General features: G+C 39.6%; 1 protein-coding gene across 1 annotated transcript; it reads left to right on the top strand.

Annotated features, from left to right (window-relative positions):
* Positions 1-248: 248 nt before the first annotated feature.
* LOC124155245 (homeobox-leucine zipper protein HOX21-like) lies at positions 249-21,644 on the top strand. The gene is made up of 6 exons (XM_046528963.1): positions 249-575; positions 2,798-2,997; positions 7,669-7,933; positions 8,024-8,206; positions 12,991-13,202; positions 19,367-21,644. The coding sequence occupies exons 2-6, from the start codon at positions 2,820-2,822 to the stop codon at positions 19,474-19,476; spliced, it is 948 nt and encodes a 315-aa protein (XP_046384919.1). The 5' UTR covers positions 249-575; positions 2,798-2,819; the 3' UTR covers positions 19,477-21,644.
* Positions 21,645-21,778: the final 134 nt, after the last annotated feature.

Raw genomic sequence — 21,778 nt, 5'->3', positions numbered from 1 at the left:
GATAAGGAGACCACGCCCCTACACCCCACCCCACCGCCTCCGATGCCGGAGCAGATCCCTTACCCCCATTGGTCTACCTATTTGGCAATTGCACCCTACGCCCCCTCGTTAAGCCGTCGCTTGCGCACGCTCCCTAGACCCTAGGGTGGGCGATCGAGGGAGGTGATCGGGGCCACACCCCCTCGACAGGAAAACCCTTATAAGTAGCACCGCTCACAGCCAGCGAAGTCTCATTGCGCATCCTAGGGTCTTACCGTCACGATACCCGCGAGCTCTCCTGATCGCAGGGAAAGAGTAGATCCATCAGCTAGGGTTCCGATTGGAGGTTCAGGGAGGAAAACCGTGGGATAGTTCAGCATCTCTTCTACTTATATTTTGACTGGATAGTTTACCGTTTGAATCGTGTCATCTTAGCGATAGTTTTTTCTTCACCTGTCCACGACACATCGGCTGGAGACAGACCAAGTTCCACCGGCGTTGGTTGGGGAGAAAAGATTTCTTCTGCTTCTGAAAGGCTTCGAGAGGTGCTTTTCCCGGGCGAGAGATTCATCCTGAGCATTCAACACGGCTCTAAGGTGAGACTATTTTACTATATTTTATTTTTTACTGCTTCTTCCACTATATTTTCCCACCTGAAGAGTTTTACTTATGCGCTGAGCAGCAAAGACTTTAAGTTATTTTGAATCCCTTGTACTGGATATTTACTCGAGAGACGTTTCTGACGATGCAATAAGAGTTTTAGTGTCAGCGGTGCATCGCCTCTTCTCATGTGACCCAATTGTGAGACTAAGTTGATGTTCGTGGTCTTTTTATCATGTCCGGCTACCAGCAGTGAGCATCATATTTGATTGAACGATGGTTTTGGTCGATTTCCACGGTGCTTTCAAATCCTAGTAATTGTCCAACTAATGTAATTCTCAACTAAATGTATATTCAAATGCATATATTCCTTCAAATACCGAGTAAACCGAAATGCATACGTAAATAAGTGAACGCGATATGAAGACAAAAATTCGCCGTGTAACCACTTAAAATAAGCATATATCACTACAAAAAATATACCTTTTATAAATTGGTTCATGCAGTCCTGCAGGTTTACTTCCAGGCAACCAAAATTTTTATGTAATCACACATTAACTCGAACGAGTTAATGTACCATGTAACTATGGTTTTAAGTTTTAAATCAGTTCTAGCCATTCTCTTCCTCTCTCTACCGATTATCGAGGAGCTGTTTTTATAACACCTCTTATTTACGATCTATTATTTATCCACTTTATCTTATTATTTCTTATTCAAAGTTATTCATTGCCTTTTTTTAAACCCTTTTCATTCAAAGTGTATTCACCATTGTCTTCCACTTCTTCATTCGAAACAACTTAATTCTGCCCTTACCTATCTTTTCCAAAGTACATTTCTTGCAACCATATATCATGACATTACACATTTTGCTCACACTGAAGAGCGTTTCTCTCATTTACAGCGCTTAGATTCTATATTTATTTAAATTCGGCGACTCTCTGTTGAGAATGGTAATTTTTTTAGTTGGGAAACATATGCTATATTGTCTACTATTAAAACATTTTTAGAAACAAACTCGTTTCAACTTTAGGGCGTGATTTTCAGGTTCAAGAAGCTCACGTGAAAAGATCCTCCGGCAAAAAAGTGAAAGAGAGGGGTTGCTTCATGCTTTTCAGGCCGCACTCCGAATACATTAGGAGTATTTAGAATCCGTTGCAGAATTATTTAAACCGAGAACTTAATGAGTCACAGACGAAAACAGCGCAATTCGTCAAAAGCTGGCAATAGCGAGCAGAGAGCGTTTCGCAGATTTTACTCAAATAAGGCTGGCTGCCTCAAGTGACTCGGAGGCTTCGTACGATACTCAAATTGCTTGAGCAATTTAGAGCAGACACTGGACGGAGTGACAGGAATTACATCATCTTAAAGTAGTGATAAATTTCCAGTTTCGGCGGAAACAGTGATATTTTGCCGAAGAAAAAAGCATAGAAATCCGTTTGTTCCGCAAATAAGAAAGGACTTAATAAATGCTGGGTCGAACTGACGCAACCATATTCCTTACAACGCGTGCCTAGATTTAATTTTGTTGTTCTCGAACAAGTTAACGATTGGTTTCCCAAAACCTTTTTGTCGCACGCCTGTCTAGGAGGGTCTTGTGTAGAATCCATAAATACTTTGTAGATGCAGTAGCGTTACTATGGGGGGAGGAGGGGGATATATCCCCCCCCCCTAAAAGCCTCAGAGAAAGAAACAAAATTCATAACTATTGTCTAGTTTTGACGCATAATTTTTGTATTTGCTTTAAGTTTCGCCGGCATCAGTGGCGGCGGGGTAAACTCGCCTGCCAAACCAAATGTCGCGGGTTCGAGGCCCGCCTGGGTAAGTTACCCTTATCCAGGGCATAGATGTTTGTACCTGTTCGATTGTTAAAATGCTATCGAAAACCCCGATTTAAAGGCAGAATGATGCTGTTTTCGGAGGTGTGGAAATAAATAAATAAGTTAAATTTTAAGTGACAAAATGATGTAAAACGTATTTCCAGGGATGTCATTTTTCAAAAATTTTGCCTGGGGCGTCGCCCTTCTCGGCTCCCCTAATCCCACAAAGCAAATCCCTAGTTACGCCACTGTGTAGATGCATGCGTATTCTTCAGGCTCAAAAAGTTCACATTAGTCAAGGAGCTGCATCAAAAACTTTCTTTTCCTGAATTTCCTCCTGTGCTGTAAGTGATTGATTATCTATTCACATTTCTTCTTCACTTTTTCCAATTCATCTCCAGGGCGAGCGCATCGCGCCGCGAAATGCAGGTGTCCGGCTGCGTGTCGGGGGGTCCCCCTGGCCCCATGGTGTCCGCCTTCGAGCTGAGTGAGGACGAGGTGAGCGACATCCCTCCCTGCGCCTTCGGGGGCCGCAGCCTCCACCGGGGACCCGGGTGCAACTCCAACGCCTCCCTACACCCCTACCTCCGCCTAGGATCCGGTGAGTAGTCTATTTGAGTCCATACAAAAAGAGGTCAACGATTCTTCATCCAATTGCCATAATCTACCTAATCTTGCCATCTCATTCTCAAGGCCTAAGAATGATTGAAAAATAACTTAAAAACTTAGATCAATTTAGATTTTAAAAAATGGAATTAAATTACCAAATGTTATTTTTTCGATTTTTTGATAAACGATTCTTATTTTAGAATGATCGTAGGCTTTCCCGGCGTATAGAATTGTGGAAGGTTACTCGGGATTTCCACCGGTTCAGGTTCTCCAACTCGGCATGGCCCTGAAGACGATGGACAACTCGCCCATCGAAACAGCGGCCGAGATGGAGTTGGAGAACTTGACCCGGTGGAAATCCCGAGTAACCTTCCACGATTCTTATTTATCGGCCCTGTGGATCCACTCACAATCAGACTAGAAATAGCTATTCAGTAAAAGAAATCGGTGTATGGAAGGAAATACAAGTAAAAACGAAAAATAAATCTTCCTCATTCAGCATTCTCTTACAAGTTTGACTAGCAGGAAAAACGGTATAGTTTAGATCGATTTAGTTTTTTAAAAAATTGGAATTAATAGTACCAATTGTTATTTTTTCGTTTTTTTTGACATTCGACTTTTATTTTCTCGGTCCGTGAATCCACTCTGACTAGAAATCGCAATTCAGTGAATAAAAAAACCGTTGTATGGAAGGAAACACAAGTTAAAATAAAAGGGAAAGTTTCAGCTGACTTGTATTCAGTTCAAGGTATTAGAGTTTTCGCTCATTCACTCTATCAGGAAGAAACTTTTATTGAGAGACGGAATCGATAGCAAGAGTGCAAACAGCAGTGAAGGAAACGAGACACACGCCCCGCACCGAGGAGTTGCTGAAACGCAAAGACAAGCTATACATGAGTTCATGACGTTATCAACTTATCCACGAAAGGGTAAATGCGGTCCTTGGTTCGTGGCAAATAGTTCGAGAAGTAGGCGACGGATAGAGGAATGGATAAATACGGGTCTCTTTATGATTCAACTGCTATCACAATCAGCAATAAAAGAAAACTGGCGAACAAGCTAATTGGAGTCAATGTGATCGTTTGTTTCCTATGAAATGATCTAATGATTCGTTATTAGAGCCAAATTATTTCGTTGTTCCTCAATAATGCTCTCCATCAGAAAATTTGACTAACATCAACTTTGGAACGGCTTGAATTAATAAGCACTAATTAATAAGCGTAAAGCGTAGTGGCTTTGAGAATGGAGTGTAAGATTGCTGACCGAAAAGTGCCGGGTTTTATTCCTGGGTGAAGCCTTTGGACAATCCACTCCAATATAGTCAACCGCGCGGTGGCCCAGGGAAAGATGCTAGCTTTCCTGTTCTATAAATTTGAAATTCGGGTTAATCTGGGGTCAGCCTTACATTCACAAATCCAAGTGCATTTTCGGGTTAAAACACAGAAAAAGTGAATTTGTAGAGTACGTTTAAAATTCGTAGAATCTTATCAAAATACCCGTAAATTAAGCTAAATTTATTGTAAAAATGCCCTTCAGTCCGGACTACAGCTCCGGAGACCCTATTTTCACAACATCAGCTGGTAGCGATGTGTTTCGCTATCACTCCAGTGGCGAAGAAAATAAGATCATCTCCACACTATACCCTGGCCAGTTTCTTTAAAGTAGTGGCAATCATTGAAAAATATTTTGAGGCAATAGGGCCATTGATGATTGTATCATGTATTATTTTTCCTGCAAAGGCTCATGACCACCTATTACGAAAAATGAAGTTGAAAATTTACAATGGTAATAATCATAATATAGCTTACTTAAATAAGCAAACAAATTTAGAAGAATTATATTAATCAAATGGCTCTTCAGCGCCTTTTCATTTTGATAATCAAAGGGGAGAATTAAGGACGCTTAAATTTTGCAATGATAATAACGCATAAGCAAACCGGGATCCTCTCGCGGCTTTGCATATGTGAGGCACTGTGAACGTGATATCTCTTCGTTCTACCCTTTTGGCGTCGAGATGAACAGGCCATTTAAGCGACAATGCAGAGAGAGCATCTGCTGTGGCTGCTAAGCACCACACAGCCTGGCGTCATACACGATGGGGAGACCACCATCTCATATTTCCGCCCACGCGATTGTCTTTGGGCCCTTGAATGAGGCGCTTACGCGAACCTGCTTATTATTGGGTTAATTTTCGCACCCCCACTATTTTCAGCATGCTCTCTCGTCCTTCTCCTTTTGTTGGATATCTTGGCAAAAAAAGACATGCTTTTGATTTTTTTTATTTCGACTACCCGTGCACATCTGTGCTCCCCTCTGTGCTCAGTACTAATATAGAATTAGACTTCATCTCCTCGAAATTGGCCTAGCAGTGATTCTTAGCAATCTGGGAAAGTCGACAAAATGGCGGCTTATGTTCCAGCGACGCACATCTATTGATTAGTTGCTGGCAGCCTCCAGAGAAAACGCTACCAACGTAACCGTATTTTAGGCTCTTTATTGTTATGCATTGATTTAATCGAAAAATATCAACATTTATGTGGAAAGCAAACGAAAAAATGGGATGAAACTCAGTAAAAATAATGTTTTTACGAAACATAAAAAATTTGATATATCAGGCGTGCGTAAAACTTATTTCGATATTAAAATTATCTTCGCGTATTTGAAAACAACGAAGTGGTAATATCACATTAATAAACACCTTAAAATTTACCTTCGTAGTTAAAATAGGGCCTTTTGTTATGGCAGCCATTATTGTCGATTTAAAGTTGAGAGCTAATTAGGACAAGATTGCGTATGCATTTTTCGAAAAAACAGCATGTATTCCTCAACGCGAGTTGATGAGTTTCTTGATCATGAAATGTAGAGATAATAATATTCAATATAGTAAAAATCTTCTAACGCATGGTCTATGCATACAATATCTACATATTTTGCGTACCGAGGTCAATGCATCGATGATTTTGCGCGTAATAAAACAGAAATGCTCAAATGTTGAGACGACGTGTCAGTGCGGTATTGAAATTCGCAGGGAATGATTCCTGAAACGGGTTAAACCAAAAAACTATCGCTGGAAATAAATATTTTTTCTTCTGACATATTGTGGCTGCTGACCGTCACATGTTGCCTTGCGCATGATAAGAATTAAATTTTTTAACTTTTAGGATAGGAATAGCCAATGCGTTTCTGAAATTCGGAAAAAGCAAAAGTTTTGGAAATGAAAATGGCCATGCATTTGGCTTAATTTCGGAGTTCAAACATTACTACGAAAAAGATTAATTTCAAAGTATGCAATAGTCTTTACTGATGTTAATGCTATTTAATCCACTGTTCGTTTTTGCTTCGCATGATGTCATTGAAGATATCATTTATTTATTTATTAATGAATCGATCGAAAAACAATTCCTTTAGCTTCGTGAATTATGACAAGCTAGTCTCTTATAACAGTTAAGGAGGTGAGCAATAAGAAAACATTTTACACTGGATAGCAAAAACCTCCACCAAACTCTTAAAAAACTTTCATGGCTGGCGAACAAAGAGTTATACTGAAAGTCGGGCTGCGCAGTGTGGCCCGGGTTGTTGTTACGAAAAACAACCAGTACGGTGAAGCTGAGAAAGTGGGATATCTGATTACGTATGCGATTTATAACGCTCCTAGATGAAGTTTTGTCGGGTTTCCGTCCGAGTGAGAGAACCCAACGTATCCGACGTTTCGAAATCAGTCACGTTTATTCACGTCTAGGGATCATTCCAATGTGCGAGGAAGGTGACTGACATAAGCGGATTTAGGGGGAGGGGCACACCGTACGTGTGCCCCCAGAATCTTAAAAAATAGGCAAAAAATGTTTATCACGGTTATCATTGCGTTCGTTTTGTTGTGTATTACGGCCTCAATCATTTAATTGAATATAATTAACTTTCATATTAAAATAAATAGAATATTCAATACAGCAATAGTTTTATCTTTTTTTTAATCTCAAGTATGAGAAGATCGTTTGCCTGTGAGACCATTCCCCCCCCCCCCCCCGTCCGCCAGAAAAAAATTCTGAATCAGCTCCTGATGACGGACCTCAAAACTATGGATGTGTTTATCTCATCTGCGACTCTTCGAACAGCATCAACAAAGCGCTAACATCCGGTTTCCAGCCGAGTCATAGTATTTATTGCATCCAAAAATTGAGTGGGTTGGAAGCCAAGGGGTACAAGTGATTTTTTTCTCAATAGAGTTAGGTAAAGTTAATTGTTAGAATAAATACACAAAAACCTAGTTGCCAGGGGGAACGAGTGAGTCTCTGTTCTGTGCTGACTTCAAGAGGAAAATCAAAAGCACTCCTGAGGATCTAATTGATCTCGTTTGTTTTCTATACCTAATTTCTGCACCTAACTCTGCATGGAAAAGAGAAATCACTTGTACCCCTTGGCTCCCAACCCACTCAATTCAAAGCCCGACAAGCTCCTCGCCCTAAGGGATCAGGTAACCCGAGAGAACGTCTGCGTTCACAGACGACATCCATCGAGGTCAAAGAATGAAATTGTGTTGAACAGAATGTGGAGTACTATATTCTTCTGTTTTAAAGTTGATACTTTATCCAGCTACTTCTGCTCCAGCTAGATTGATTCAGATGGACCTTGTTCGTGATCCGTCGTCCACTTGATTTCCTTGCAGACAACGGAGACATGGGCGCCGGCGATTTGGTGGACACGGAGGACGAGGTGACCGGCTTCTACCACCCGCACCATCATAGCCACCACCACCACCAACCCCAGCACCACCACCCGCACCACATGGTGCAGCCCCCGCCCGTCCTGCACCACCACCCGCCCGCCCACCACCACCCGCACCACATCAACCACCCGCACCACCACCACCACCATCACCTCGGGCAGCACCAACTGCACCACCCAGGGGACCACCACCCCCTCCCCTCATCGTCCTCCTCCTCCAACCCATCCACCCCCTCCTCCTCCTCCTCGTCCGCTGCGGCTGCCGCCATGTTGGCCGCGGGAGGCGGAGGGCCGGACGGCGGGGGTGTGGGCGGGGGCGGAGACGGAGGCGAGGGCGGCGGAGGCGGCGGCGGCGGCGGGGGCGGCAGCCCCTACCGAGTGCAGCGCCACGCCGCCAACGTCCGGGAGCGGAAGAGGATGCTGAGGTCGGCACGAGCGTCAGGCTCCACCCGCCCCCCCGAGAAACCTGCAGTCAAGATGTGAGGCATCCGCGGAGGGAGGGCGGGGAGGGGACTCATTATATAACCTATCTATTACTACCACCTACTCATGCCCGTTGCTCCGAGGGAAAAATTTTCATGGCGAAACGTCTCCTCAAATTCGATTATTTTCATGGAATTGCCTTTAAACCTTGATCACAATCTTTAATGCTTAGATTTGTATCGACGGAAGAAAAATTGTATAAAAATGGCTATTTTTCAAAATAAATATCCGGAAAACATAGTCAAAGAAGACCATTCGGACTTCTAGCAGGGTTATATTTCTCCATTCGGCCGAATGGAATGGAGATAAATCGGCTATAAGCCCGATTAGCTTTCCTTTTTTGACTACATTCGCCCGGAAAGCATTAAATCTTACTATCCGGGAATATAGATCGGAAAGCCCATTTGTTTTGGCCGTCAATCGATGAGATACATTTCGAAAAGCATACTTTTTAATTTTTAGGAAATTGCAATGCACGCCATTCCTCGGATTCGCCCCCTTCATCCTAGTTCACAGCAACTTGACTTGGCGTAACCATTAAGATGAAAACTCAAAAAGGGCATTTATTGATTTACTACGATTAAATATGGCCGTCACTTGACTAAAAATAGTCATTTATTGAGAAAAGATGAAATACATATATGTATATCCCGGAATTTATTTATTTAAAACATATTGTTACTTGTAAACCAGCGATTCGTGAGAATTAAAATTAATGAATTATGTATCTACAAAATTACCAGTAGCGAGGAAGGTGTATTCTTACGAGATACTATCTTAAGTTCACCATAAACGATTTCACGTTTTATAAGCGGTTTGCGTTGTGATTAAATTAATACGATATGTATTGATCTCGCTCATTATAAACCAAGTTACTCCAAGTAACTCAATTGTTGTGAACTCGGTTTTACGATAAAACCAATATGAAAATTTTTGTTTAGTAGCATTATTTACCAAAACAATATTTTTATCGATAAAAAAATACATTTGCAAGAATATAATTGATTTTGTGAAATGTTTTGTCCTAAAATTTTACCGCAAGCAACAGGCATTTCAATATTATATGGATATTGTTTGAGGGGAGGAAATTCTAATTATTGGCAAAAAAAACGCCATTGATGAGCTGAGGATTATGCCATTTTTCCCTAACTAAAAATGAATGATGTTGGTTAAGTTTATGCCATCTAAATTTCATAATATATATACTGTGATTTTTTTATTCAACACATGATTAACAAATTATATTGTAAATTTAAAGCAAATGCATGAATCAAGGATGGCAAATTCCTCAGCTCTATCAATGGTAAATGCGAGAATTATTGAGAGATGCGTTCCGATTATCGGTATACCAGCATGAATGTGTTTTATGTTCATTATTATATTTTCTCACGCTAAAATCAAAATTCTGAGACGGTTTTCTCTCTTTTGCTACGTTCTCCAGTTTATTACCTACAATCGGAACACAACTTTGATGATTTTAAAGAGTGGGGTATATATAGTAGTGTGTTTTTATATAAATATAAGATTAAATTTTCGAGAACAAGCATACTTCTCCTTCTGATAGCGGAAAAAATATAAAGTCTTTTCAATTGCTATGGACAATTCTCACTGTCGGAAGAAGAAGCAATCCAAAGCTCGAAAACTTACTTTAAAAATGTGCACGCTTTTTGATTGAGATTTAGTTGTATATTACTGCATTTGCCACTGTATGATATAAGAAAAAAAATCCCGAGCTACCATGAGTGCGAGTGCAAGACGGATCGATATTAGTAAAAGATGGCGCCTTGAAAACAAGATGGCCGACGCTTATCCACATTGCTTTCGAGAGCTAGCCGGGGGGAGACGAAGGGAGGGGTGAGAGGGTAGGGTGGTGTCAAACGCAGCAATAGGTTTCCGCGTTATTGATCAGCTGAAATAACATCCGCTTATAGAGCTGCCAAAAATTTACAAGTCGAACACACGATTGATTCTATAGAAAGAAATTATTTACCAACAGTACGAGCCCTGTACATTTGCAACGGCCAAAATGTACTGAAATACATGGAATTCATAGGACTTTATACTTGCTCCACAAATAAAAAAAATACAAATGCCGTTTCACTCTTTAGTTTAATGTCTCACTTCAACCTGGTATCACTCTAATTACATGAATAAGCGACTCGGAAACGTATCTCCTTAAAGATAAGAGTCAAAAAGGGATCGTAATATTCAGCAGTGTAATATTTAATATATTAGTTCTTGTCTACGTCATTGTAATAATTCATAATAAACTCTGATGCGAGCATGAGGTTCAAGAATAATGAAGAAATAAAGCGTGCTTCAAAAAAAAAAAAAAAAAAAAAAACGGTGCCAAATACAACGGAAATCTAAAACGGTTGAAAGTATTACCCTTCTCGTTTGGATTCAAAAAGAGCTGACAGCTGAAGTTAGTAGTACTCCTCTAAAAAATCAGTGCGTTAACAGTACAGAGATGAGGCTCTTATTTTTAATATATTACGGTTTATGTCTTCTATTGGAACCGATTTGAACTACAATCAATACAATTTTGCCATCCAAGAGAATTCATAACTGTTTTGGATCTCTTACATCTATTTAGAATGGCCTATGTGTCACGGCAACCTCTTTCCTTTTGACATTAACAAATATTTTTATCGACAATAAATAATGGACAGTTACCCATAATTAATGATTGAATAATATGTTACACAGAGCAGGCAAATTTCAATCCCTATTCTAATGTGAAAGAACACTATTCCATCGTTTAAATCTCCTATTTACTGACACTTCATGCCAACGTATCTGGAGTAGCTTCCCTCAATACTTATAAAACTTTCTCGAACTTGTCATCATTTTCCAATTCATAAATTCCAAAGCAATAAAAAAACCTATTAAAAAGTCAAATAAGGCAATTAATTTAACCATAACGGAGAAACTTCCATTTCCGTGAAATAATGCACGGATACCGAACTTATTAAGTTTAACTGGAACAAAGAAGACTATCCACCGTGGACAACGGAAAATATAATATCTATCATATTTCTAAATGATTTCTAGATTGAGTATTTTTAGTTCATTTCTAAATATTAAGAAACATTTTTTCATCAAATAAAATCAGGAAATTATATGATAGAATGATAGAATTAAATGTATATCGCATAAAAGAATAAATTTTCCAGGTTTTTCTGTGAAATATTTTTTTGTCCTGGTGTGCAGTACTTTATCCAACTGCTAAAAGAAATAATATATTTATTCCTAGAAATAATGAATTGTAGCATTTGAAAGTAGCATCTTTTAATTGTCACTTTGAAATGGCCAAGGCATAATTAATTTATCCCAATTCTTACCTCAAATCTAAAAATGCAAACTACATTCAAACGATTCATACACGGATAGCGTCAGCATTTTTCACAGAAGCGCTTTATAAAAAAACATGTTTTTCAAAAACTGCACCGCAATCCACTCATTCAGATTATTTTTGGCTCGAAACTGGTACTGGAGATCTGTACTTCTAAAAGAATTTTTAAATTAAAATTTTCAATTAAATTTATCATGAATTCATATTTTTAATGAACATCCTCTCATGAAAATATTCGCATTTAACTCATAAATATTTGAGGTACCATTATCAAAAGAACACATTTTGCAACTCATTACTGAAACAATGCCTTGGTTAAACTATCCAATTGCTTTCTTTAGCTATTTTGTTTCGTAATCGTACAAATAACACTTATACTAATCAGTAAAATAACACTGGAAGTGAAGGTTGTGTCGTCATTTTAATTAAAACAATAAATTATAACCATTTATTCGGTGGAATGTATTATATTGGGCATACCACTATATTCGCCAAGTTATGGCAGTCACTTGTGCATGACGGTAATTTCTATCACACTATTTATCAACTAAAAGACTTCTTTCGTGCCATTATGTTTTGCCGAAGTGAAATAAGTGTACTTATTGATGACGCCATAAAATTGCAGAGCCGGTAGTACGCTCAATATTTTATTTCCCGTGAAAGACAAAAAATGTTATTATTGATTGAGATATGATCATATGTATTCCCTGAGAACCAGCTGACAAATATTTCTCGGGTTCTCCTCCGAGTCAAACATAAATGATCGACGTTTCAATTTTCCGCTTTCGGGAAGAACTCCTTCGTTTATTACTGATTGTTTTAACTTCCAACAAGTAACGCCTGAACATATTGAATGTTATTTCGTAGTCTTCCGTGGCGTTCAGAATTCGTGAATCTCTCTATTTCCCGGGTTTTCGTCGCCTTTTGTTGTCAGAGATGACGACAGTTTCGCCAGGATTCCATAAGGCGTCTTCAGGTTGAAGTGACGACTCAACGGGAAAAGGCAATCCCACCGAAGGAAACCAAATGTAATATATCCCACCGAATGAATCTTTATAATTTATTGTTTAAATTAAAATGACGAAACAAACTTCACATCCAGCGTTCAGTTAAATGAAAAACTGTCTTTTCACGAAGTCATCACTTCAACCTTAAGACGCCTGGTGGAATCCTGGCGAAATTGTCGTCACCTCTGGCAAAAAAAACGCGGCGAAAACCCGGGAAATGAAGAGATCCTTATTGAATGTTAATTTTCAAGTGCTCATGAAATGTATTATGCTTACATAAGTCAACAAGTTGACAACATTGCTTACTACACCTCGCGCCCTCCCCATCTCCCCACATCCCCGACCCTTCCTTATCGCACCCTGCCGATTCCCGCCCCCTCTATTTCTCTCGTTTTTACCTCCGGTTCACCGGCGCCAGCAGCATCAACTCGGCCTTCGACGAGCTGCGCGTGCACGTGCCCACGTTCCCGTACGAGAAGCGCCTCTCCAAGATCGACACTCTTCGACTCGCCATCGCGTACATCGCCCTGCTGCGGGAAGTGCTCGCCTCAGACCACGACCCGCTAACGCACGTCGAGAAGTGCCTCCGCGGAGAGATCAAGGCGGAGAGGGCCGAGTGGAACACCAGCGGTGAGTGCGCAAATTCTCCACTCATTTGTCTCCCAGAATCAACGCCAAAGAGAGCGATTGTCGGTTTTAGCGCAAATTTTAGAGTTCTAGAACACTAGTATTATAAAAAATTTATACATTTAGAATTTTAGAAAACTAGAATGGCTGAATAAGTCAGTGAAACTCAAATAAAAGTTTTTAATGCAGTTTATTTATTAAATTGCTCTGAATAAGTAAGGAATGGGCATAAGAAATAACAGTAAAGTATAAAAATAGCATTTTCATTAAAAAACACGTTTTATTAAAAAGAAAATAACGGCCTAAGGAATCTTAAATTAATGAAAATTTCAAGTAGGATTTATGAGAAAGTTAAAATGAGTTTTAGAAGAGTAATCCAGGTATCAAAAACGAAAAACGTGGAACGCATATAGAGGCCGTTTTACACGGGGCTCGGAATTGCGCAGGTTAGAACTGCATTGATTTCTAAAATGGCACGGAATTGCGCGAATGCATGAACGAAATTAGAACAGGGGCTATTTTGCCGCCTTACGTCCACGCATTCTCGCATGTGTTCTGGCAATTCACCGCTTTACACGACGCAATTTTGACTGCGCCTTCGTGCACACGTCAGATTGTGCAAGTACGTGCACCGTGTAAAACGGCCATAATATGATAAATTTAATACTTGCTTGTCAATGCATATCAGACTTTTCTCTAAATGAAATCGAATACAATCTCATATACACACCATACACACATTGTAACACACGACTTCAGTATTTCCAATGGAAAATGGAAAAAAGTCAACAAGTGCAATGGGTTTGTAAAGATGTAATCAAAATCCTCATTCTTCTTTTTAGTGAGCATTAAAGCTTTAGAAAATAAAATTTCTAATAAAATTGAACATCATGAAAACATCATGAAGTCCCGTCGTAGTCATCCAATGAGAACCATCCCTCGATCTCGGGTTTTATCATTTGAACATAATCCGTGTACACAGAAGTCCAAAATTGCTCTTATTTAAATTTACTGTGAGGTTAATTCTTTTCACTGCAAGAGATATTTCTCAGAACACAGGAAATCATGCATAACAAAAAGCAAATGGTGCGGCTGTGAATGGTATGCTTGAAATAATTATCACTGAAAGTATGTGGCGGCTGTAATTTGAATGCCCTAATTTATTAGCTCTTTGCGAACTTACGTGCTCAAAATTAGTGCAACGGAGAGAGGATTCACAAAATCGGTACCTGGCGTTTAAAACTTTGCATATATTCACTCCAAAATAATTCTGATACCACCATTATGCGACTCGTTCAAACGGCTTTTTGTTCCAATTAGCCGGAAAAAAACTCGTGGAAATTCCTCAATTGTACTCTGTTCCTTGATATTCGTCCCATATAAGCGGTTGCCGCATATATTTAGTTGCCTAAAATAGCTGTAATATAATGATAATAATAATAATAACCCGAATAACCCGTGTGGGGTTTTCCGCCCCCCCCCCCCCGTGTGGGGTTTTCCGGCCCCCCATCGGGCGCGTCCCCAGGTGGCGGATAGGGGAATGCTCGGCAGATATGCAGGGTAGGTGGGAAATAAAATACCACCCGCGGACCAAAACGGAAACTAAAACCCAGGCGCGTCTGTTCCCACATTGGGCGGCGTCCTGGTCAGCGTCTGCTGTCCATGTGAGGACCGGCTGTATGACAAACCTGGCTGTAGGTATAAAAAGCTGTACCCATACCGTTTGGATATGGAGAATTTGGATTTGCCTCGGAAAGGGTCGCTGCCTGGGGAGCGCCAGGGCGTGTCTGGAGCCGACGCTGGACACGGCAGCTTACGATCCGTCGGTGGCACGGAGCTGATGAGGCGGGCTCGTGTCATTAAAGAAAATACAGCCCAAAACGACCATCTAGGGGAAGAACTGGATCAGGCGATGACAACTAATGCCACTCCAATACTATGCTCGCCCTCACAAGATTCCGTGAGGGCTGCTAATAGAGGAGGTCATACCAAGCGAATAAAATGGACTCGGAAAATGAATGAAGATGTAATGAGAGCATTCTACCGAGTGAACAGGTGTGACGATCATCCCCTCCCTGGTTACAGACAGCTTCTTCACAGAGAGTTTACACGGATGTATCCAGACTTAAATCTTACAGAGCAAAATATAGCTGATCGGCGAGGTGTGATTCAGAGAAAGGGATACCTGTCAGCAGTTGATTTAGAATCCATGAGACGAGAAGTGGGGTTTGAGCTGGACCAGCTTGAGGCGATGGGAGATGTTGATGAGAGCCATCCCGTAGAAAACAATCAGAACACTTCAACAAACAGTCCCGTACTGGAAGATACCTATCATCAACTAGAAAACTCACAGGAATTTGAAAGATTCCATAGCCTCTTGGAACTCTATCGCAATACCTATCCGACTAACCGGCCAAACATACCAGTGTTAAAAAATATAACCAAAGCCCTCCCATGTATAGCCAAAGTCAATAGCATTTTAGAAAAACATCTAACCAATGTCCATGATTTGGATGAAGTGCATTTATCGATCTACTGTGCCGCAGTGACAGTTATTGAGTTAAATGGTCAGATAACATATGTACCAAAACTGACGAAGAGAAATCAGACGAATATGAAATCTTATAAACCCGCTTGGAGGATAAGATTGGAAAAAAGTATTGACTATTTCAGATCCAAGGCAGATGCCATAAAAGAGTACATGAAAGGAAGCCCATCGAAAAAATTAAAAAAGAAAGTGTTGAATATATGCTGTAATGAAAAAGTAGATATTGACGACCAAAACATCACTCAAAAACTCATTGAGTTAATGGACACATTCAGACAGAAGGCTAAACTAAAAGGGGCGAGGCTTAGAAGATATAATGAACTCACAAAGAGGAAAACACAAAACGAGATGTTCTGGAACCAACAAAAGAAATTTTTCCGCCAATTGGAACAATCGCCTGAGAGCCAATTGAATTCTTCAATAAAATCTGTTGACTCGCACGCTTTCCAAAACTATTGGCAATCTCTGTGGTCTACTCCGCAGAGTTTTAACGATAGAGCAATTTGGTTGGATGGAATAAAGAAACATTTGGAGGAAGTACACCCAATGTCTTTGGAAGGTTTCACTGCTAAGGATATTATGTTTAAAATCAAGAAGGCAAGCAACTGGAATTGTCCAGGACCTGATAAACTTCACAACTTCTGGATTAAGTACTTTACAGGAAGCCACAGACCACTAGCTAATAGCTTTACTAAACTTCTACGAGATCCGAAATTACTTCCCTCATACTTAACTGAAGGAAACACATATCTCTTATTTAAAAAAGGAGATCCATGTCATCCAAAAAACTACAGACCCATTACATGATTGTCTGTTATTTATAAACTTTTAACTGCATTAATCTCTGAAAGCATCTACCTACACTGTGATACCAACCACCTCATAGGAGAAGAACAGAAAGGATGTATAAGAGATTCACTTGGTTGCAAGCATCAATTAACAATAGATGCTGTAATTCTGAAGCAAACTCAGCGAAACCATAGAAACCTCCATGTAGGATATATTGACTATGCAAAGGCTTTCGACTCAGTACCCCATGATTGGCTGTTAAAAACAATGGAAATACATAAAATAGATCCGAAAGTACGGGAACTACTGGCTGAGATGATGAAAACCTGGAGAATCAATTTGCACCTTCAAAACCAGAAAATGTGTTCCCTAAACATCCGAAGAGGAATATTTCAAGGTGACTCACTGTCACCACTATGGTTCTGTTTAGCAATAAACCCACTGTCAACTCTACTAAAGAAATGTAACATCGGATATTGGTTAAATCGAAGCAATGGTACTAGAGTCAATCATTTAATGTTCATGGATGATCTGAAACTGTACGCCGAATCCAAAGAAAAACTTCAGGTACTCATCAGAACTGCGAAAACGTTTAGTGAGGATATATTTATGGAATTTGGACTGGATAAATGTGCCAGTGTTCACTTAAATAAAGGAAAACCTCAGACACCACTGGAATGTATAGACGATATAGAGATACTTCCAGTAGATGGGTCATATAAATACTTAGGCTTTTATCAAAATCATCGGATAGACCATACTGAATTAAAGAAAGCTCGAGCAAATGCATATAAGAGTCGGGTGACGAAGATCCTGAACACAAAGCTATCTGGAAGGAACATGATAACGGCAATAAATACCTGGGTAGTGCCTGTGCTGGCTTACTCCTTCGGAATTTTAAAATGGTCTGACACGGATCTAAATGAGCTGGACCGACTGACTAGACGACTTTTGAATAAATTCCGATGTTTACATGATAAGGCTTCAGTAATTAGGTTATATATCCCAAGAAAGGAAGGAGGTAGAGGCCTAATAAATATTCTCCGACAATGCCGATCTCAGGAACAGTCAATGAAATCCTCCTTAAAATCGTCAAAAGATGCATTAATGAAAGAGGTAATAAAGGCTGACGTGGGATACACACCATTGAATTTTGGAGAGAACCAAGATCGGATTCAAATACCAGACCTAAACCAACAAAAGCAGGAATGGAAGTCTAAAATCTTGCATGGAAAGTTCCCAACAGTCATACAGGAGGATTAGGTTGACAGAAACGCCTCTCTGAAATGGCTCCAAGATGGCTATTTATACCCGAAGACTGAAGGGTTTGTGATGGCAATTCAAGACAGAGTTATACGAACTCACAACTATGAAAAAAATATATTAAAACTTGAAATTGCAGATAAATGTGGAAAATGAGGGAAAACGGGTGAATCCATTGAACACATAACTTCGGGGTGCTCAGCTCTTGCTGGTAATGACTATCTCAATAGGCACAACCAGTTGGCCAAAATTATCCACCAAAACCTAGCAACTACCTATGGACTTTTAAAAAATACTCCACCATATTACAAATACCATCCTCCCGCCGTACTAGAGACAGATACACACATCCTATACTGGGATAGACCGATACTTACAGATAAAACCATAGATTACAATAGGCCTGATATTTTATTGATCCACAAATTACAGCAAAGAGCAAAAATAGTCGATGTAGCAGTGCCACTAAATCACAATGTTGAGTCTACGGAAAGAGAGAAAATACAAAAATATCAGAATTTAGCCGGTGAAATAAAAAATATTTGGAAGTTGAAAGACGTCAGCATACACCCACTGATAATCTCTGCGGAGGGAGTCTTGTCTAAAAGATTCAAAAAAGAAGTTGAAGACCTGGGAATTAAAAAACAACTGATTAACCTCGGGCAAAAAGCTGTTTTACTACAGACCTGCCAGATCGTGAGAAGATTCCTGGGTCGGGCATGATCGGACAGTGTGGGATAGGGTGAATTCTCTTCCTTAGCATCCGAGCCTAATCCTAAATTGACCTTGGGATAGGTGAATATTTCCAGCTGGTTTTAATCAGCTGAGAAAGTGCATAAAAAATAATAATAATAATAATAACAAATTGACTTTACTGGGAGAAATTAGGAATAGAAAGTCCCATCTTCCACTAAACCTCTATATTATGCCGTAATAATATCTTTAAGGAGTGGCGTAACTAGGACTTGGTTTGTGTGTTGGGAAGGGGGAATCTGATTGGATCAGATTGAATAGCACATAACACTGGGTAATAATAGCCTTGGGGGAGTTTCAATTCCCATCATTGCCCTTTTTACTGTCTGTCGGCGTTAAAATAATGTGCCGCTGTACTTTACAAATTTATATATAGACTTAAGTGCATGACTTAATAATGAATAATACGTCATTTTAAAGTAAATTTTATTCTAAATTGTGTTTGATTTTTTGTTTTATGAAAAAATCAAAAATGTAGACCCGCAAGTGCAATAATTGACTCCGTGTACCATAAAATTAGCCGTTTTGTCAACGTCATGAATTTTGTAACTCAACCTAGGGAAAACTACTACGTCTACAACATTCATCTTTCACAAAAAGTTGAAAAAATTAATGTAGATTAAAAAGATGGCTTTTGCGTATTTTTAGAACGCATGTTTTGTTGTAAAATAACGAAAATTTTTAAACACTATCCAGTCCTACATTTTACCCCGGAAGAAAAAATAAAACTAGTCACGCCACTGCCGCCGAATATTAGAGAAGGAAGTGGAAAGCAAAGTTCTACCCTTAAATTGCTCATTTCCAAATTTTCCAGACTTGACGGCCCGTCTTTCATGGATCAACTGGGAGAACCTCGGCGTGAACCCGAATCGCCGCAGCGTGCTCACCACGCTCACGCTGACGGCGGACACGATGGCGGGCTGAGGACGCGCCCCGGAGGCCCTGACGAGGGCCGCGACGGAGCGGCGCCTAGGGCCGGCAGAACGACTCCAAGATGGACGACCGCTGCCCATGGCATACGGAGACTGGGACTACCAGTGCTCGAATCGAGGGCGGCTTGGGCTGGATTAAGGTGTAGGGCCTACATGATAAGAGGAAAGATCGATGTTCCTGGAAGAATGTTTGCTGCGCCATCCTTTGGAGAATATGTTGCCCTTGCAAGCGGAGATAAATTTCATGGAGTCCATGTGTATGTATTTTTGTGACATCCGTAACGTGAGCCGGGTTGGGTCGGATTGAGGTGAAGGGCCTAAATGATAGGAAAGATCAACGTATGGGAAGGGGCCTCCGGGAAGAAGGACGGATACTTGCTTTGCCATCCTCTGGAGAATATGTTGCACTTGCACGCGGAGTGGCACTCCATAGAGTGCCTAACTTTGTAATTTTGTGACATCCATGATGTGATACTTCGTCGGAGTAACAATGGATCATGATGCACTTCTGGAAAAATAGCGTGCGTTTGAGAGTGAAAGATCTAGTGCTTTCTCCGTACATTAACTGGGTAAATCTTGCGAGTTTTTGCCCGCATGAGTCCCTCAATAATCACCAACACTTCATGGTAAGAGTGACTTCTCAACTTCAGAATATTCATTATACTCAAGTGAATTACACTTTTTTTCAGAATACTTTCACATTCACGGCTATTTAGAGTCGTGGAGATCTGTTTTTTAAATGCACTTACAACACAAAGTTCGTGTCTTGGTGATGCGGACTGAAGACATTTTGGTGACACAAAGTAAAGTGTCTCTTTAAGACCCTGTCAATAGTTTCAAATCAGGAAGATGTTTTATACGAGATACACGGTAACGATGGTAGCAGCCTAGCAGCTACCACCTATGTAAGACTCCATGGATGATATCTGACTTTAAAATAATAATCAATGTGTGGAAAAGTTACACAGTTATTCTGAGTCTTTCAGAGTAGGTAGGTAGGTTACAGAAAATAGGCGAAAGACAAAACTGAACAAATCATTGGAAAGTAATGCGTGGGGAAGGAATTTTTCCTTGAGGTCTTGATAATACAAAACAATGAGAGTTGATGTTTTTTTCCATACACAATGATGAATTGGTGTTCATAAACGTAGGCTAGAAATTTACCAAAAGATAAAAACTCATTATAGAGTGATATATAAATGTTTTCAATGAGAATCCAAGATGGATGAAATTGTAGTTTACAATGGACACGATGGACGAAACCTGGCATTTTGCTCCATCTATGTACATATTCTACCACGATATACTGAATTGTATTTAATTTTGCTTGCTTTTTGAATGTTGCATTCATAGCTTACGCAATCCTCAGAGTGCCGTACCTAAAATGTACCTGAACATTTTAAAATTGTATTTAACAAAATTTAATGCTATCTAGTCGACCTTGCTGAAATAGTGAGACAATTAAAAATGCTAATTAGTTATCATTAAGTTCTCCGGTCCATTTCATGTAACGAGGTTGAAATCTTGAAAATAAATTGGCTTTAAAAATATAAAACTTGATAATTTTTCCAGAAAAGATTCGAATTTGCTTAGCATTTTCTCTTTCATAGTGATCATCGGCCAAAAATAATCGATGAACTGGACATTACGAACATAATGCCATTCCAGAAATACAATCAAATCAATGATAACCCATAATTATAAAAGCGCAACTGGGAATAGTTTTTACGTAAATATATAAATCTTGAGTTAAAACTTTGTAATTAATATTTACTTTCAATTTCCAATCAGCTGTGCTATATTTTGAAAACTATTTAACTCATGAAAAAGTACCGTTTCAAAAAGGCTAAGGTTCAATCCAAGACAGTGTATACCGCTTGAACCAAAGACAAATCTATTTAATCAACAATTTAAATTATCCATAAGTAGATTTTCTCCAAGAAATACAGTAGTAACCCAAAATTATCATGTAACCAATTATATGTGACATTGATGGAGAAAATCGCGTCCATATATATGTAAGTATGCATGTGCAATTAAAAGTGAAATTATTCAGAGTGACTTGTAAAACAATGTAAAAATGTTTCTGACGACTGGTGAGATGAATTAATAAGGGTATTTATAAGTTGCCCTATGTAAATAAATATGTAAATATGAAAACCTAGGCTAAAAAAGTGGTCAAACTTTTAATGTGTACAGATATTAATGTCGTTAACCAGTGATTTTGACTATATCTATGTACATATAACCATTATTTATATCATGAATAAAATAATTATTTCTCGAAAATGTTT

This window comes from Ischnura elegans, chromosome 3, assembly GCF_921293095.1.
Source record: "Ischnura elegans chromosome 3, ioIscEleg1.1, whole genome shotgun sequence".
Taxonomy (NCBI): domain Eukaryota; kingdom Metazoa; phylum Arthropoda; class Insecta; order Odonata; family Coenagrionidae; genus Ischnura; species Ischnura elegans.
Note: the sequence above shows the minus strand (reverse complement) of the source record. Positions and strands in the feature narration are given on the sequence as shown.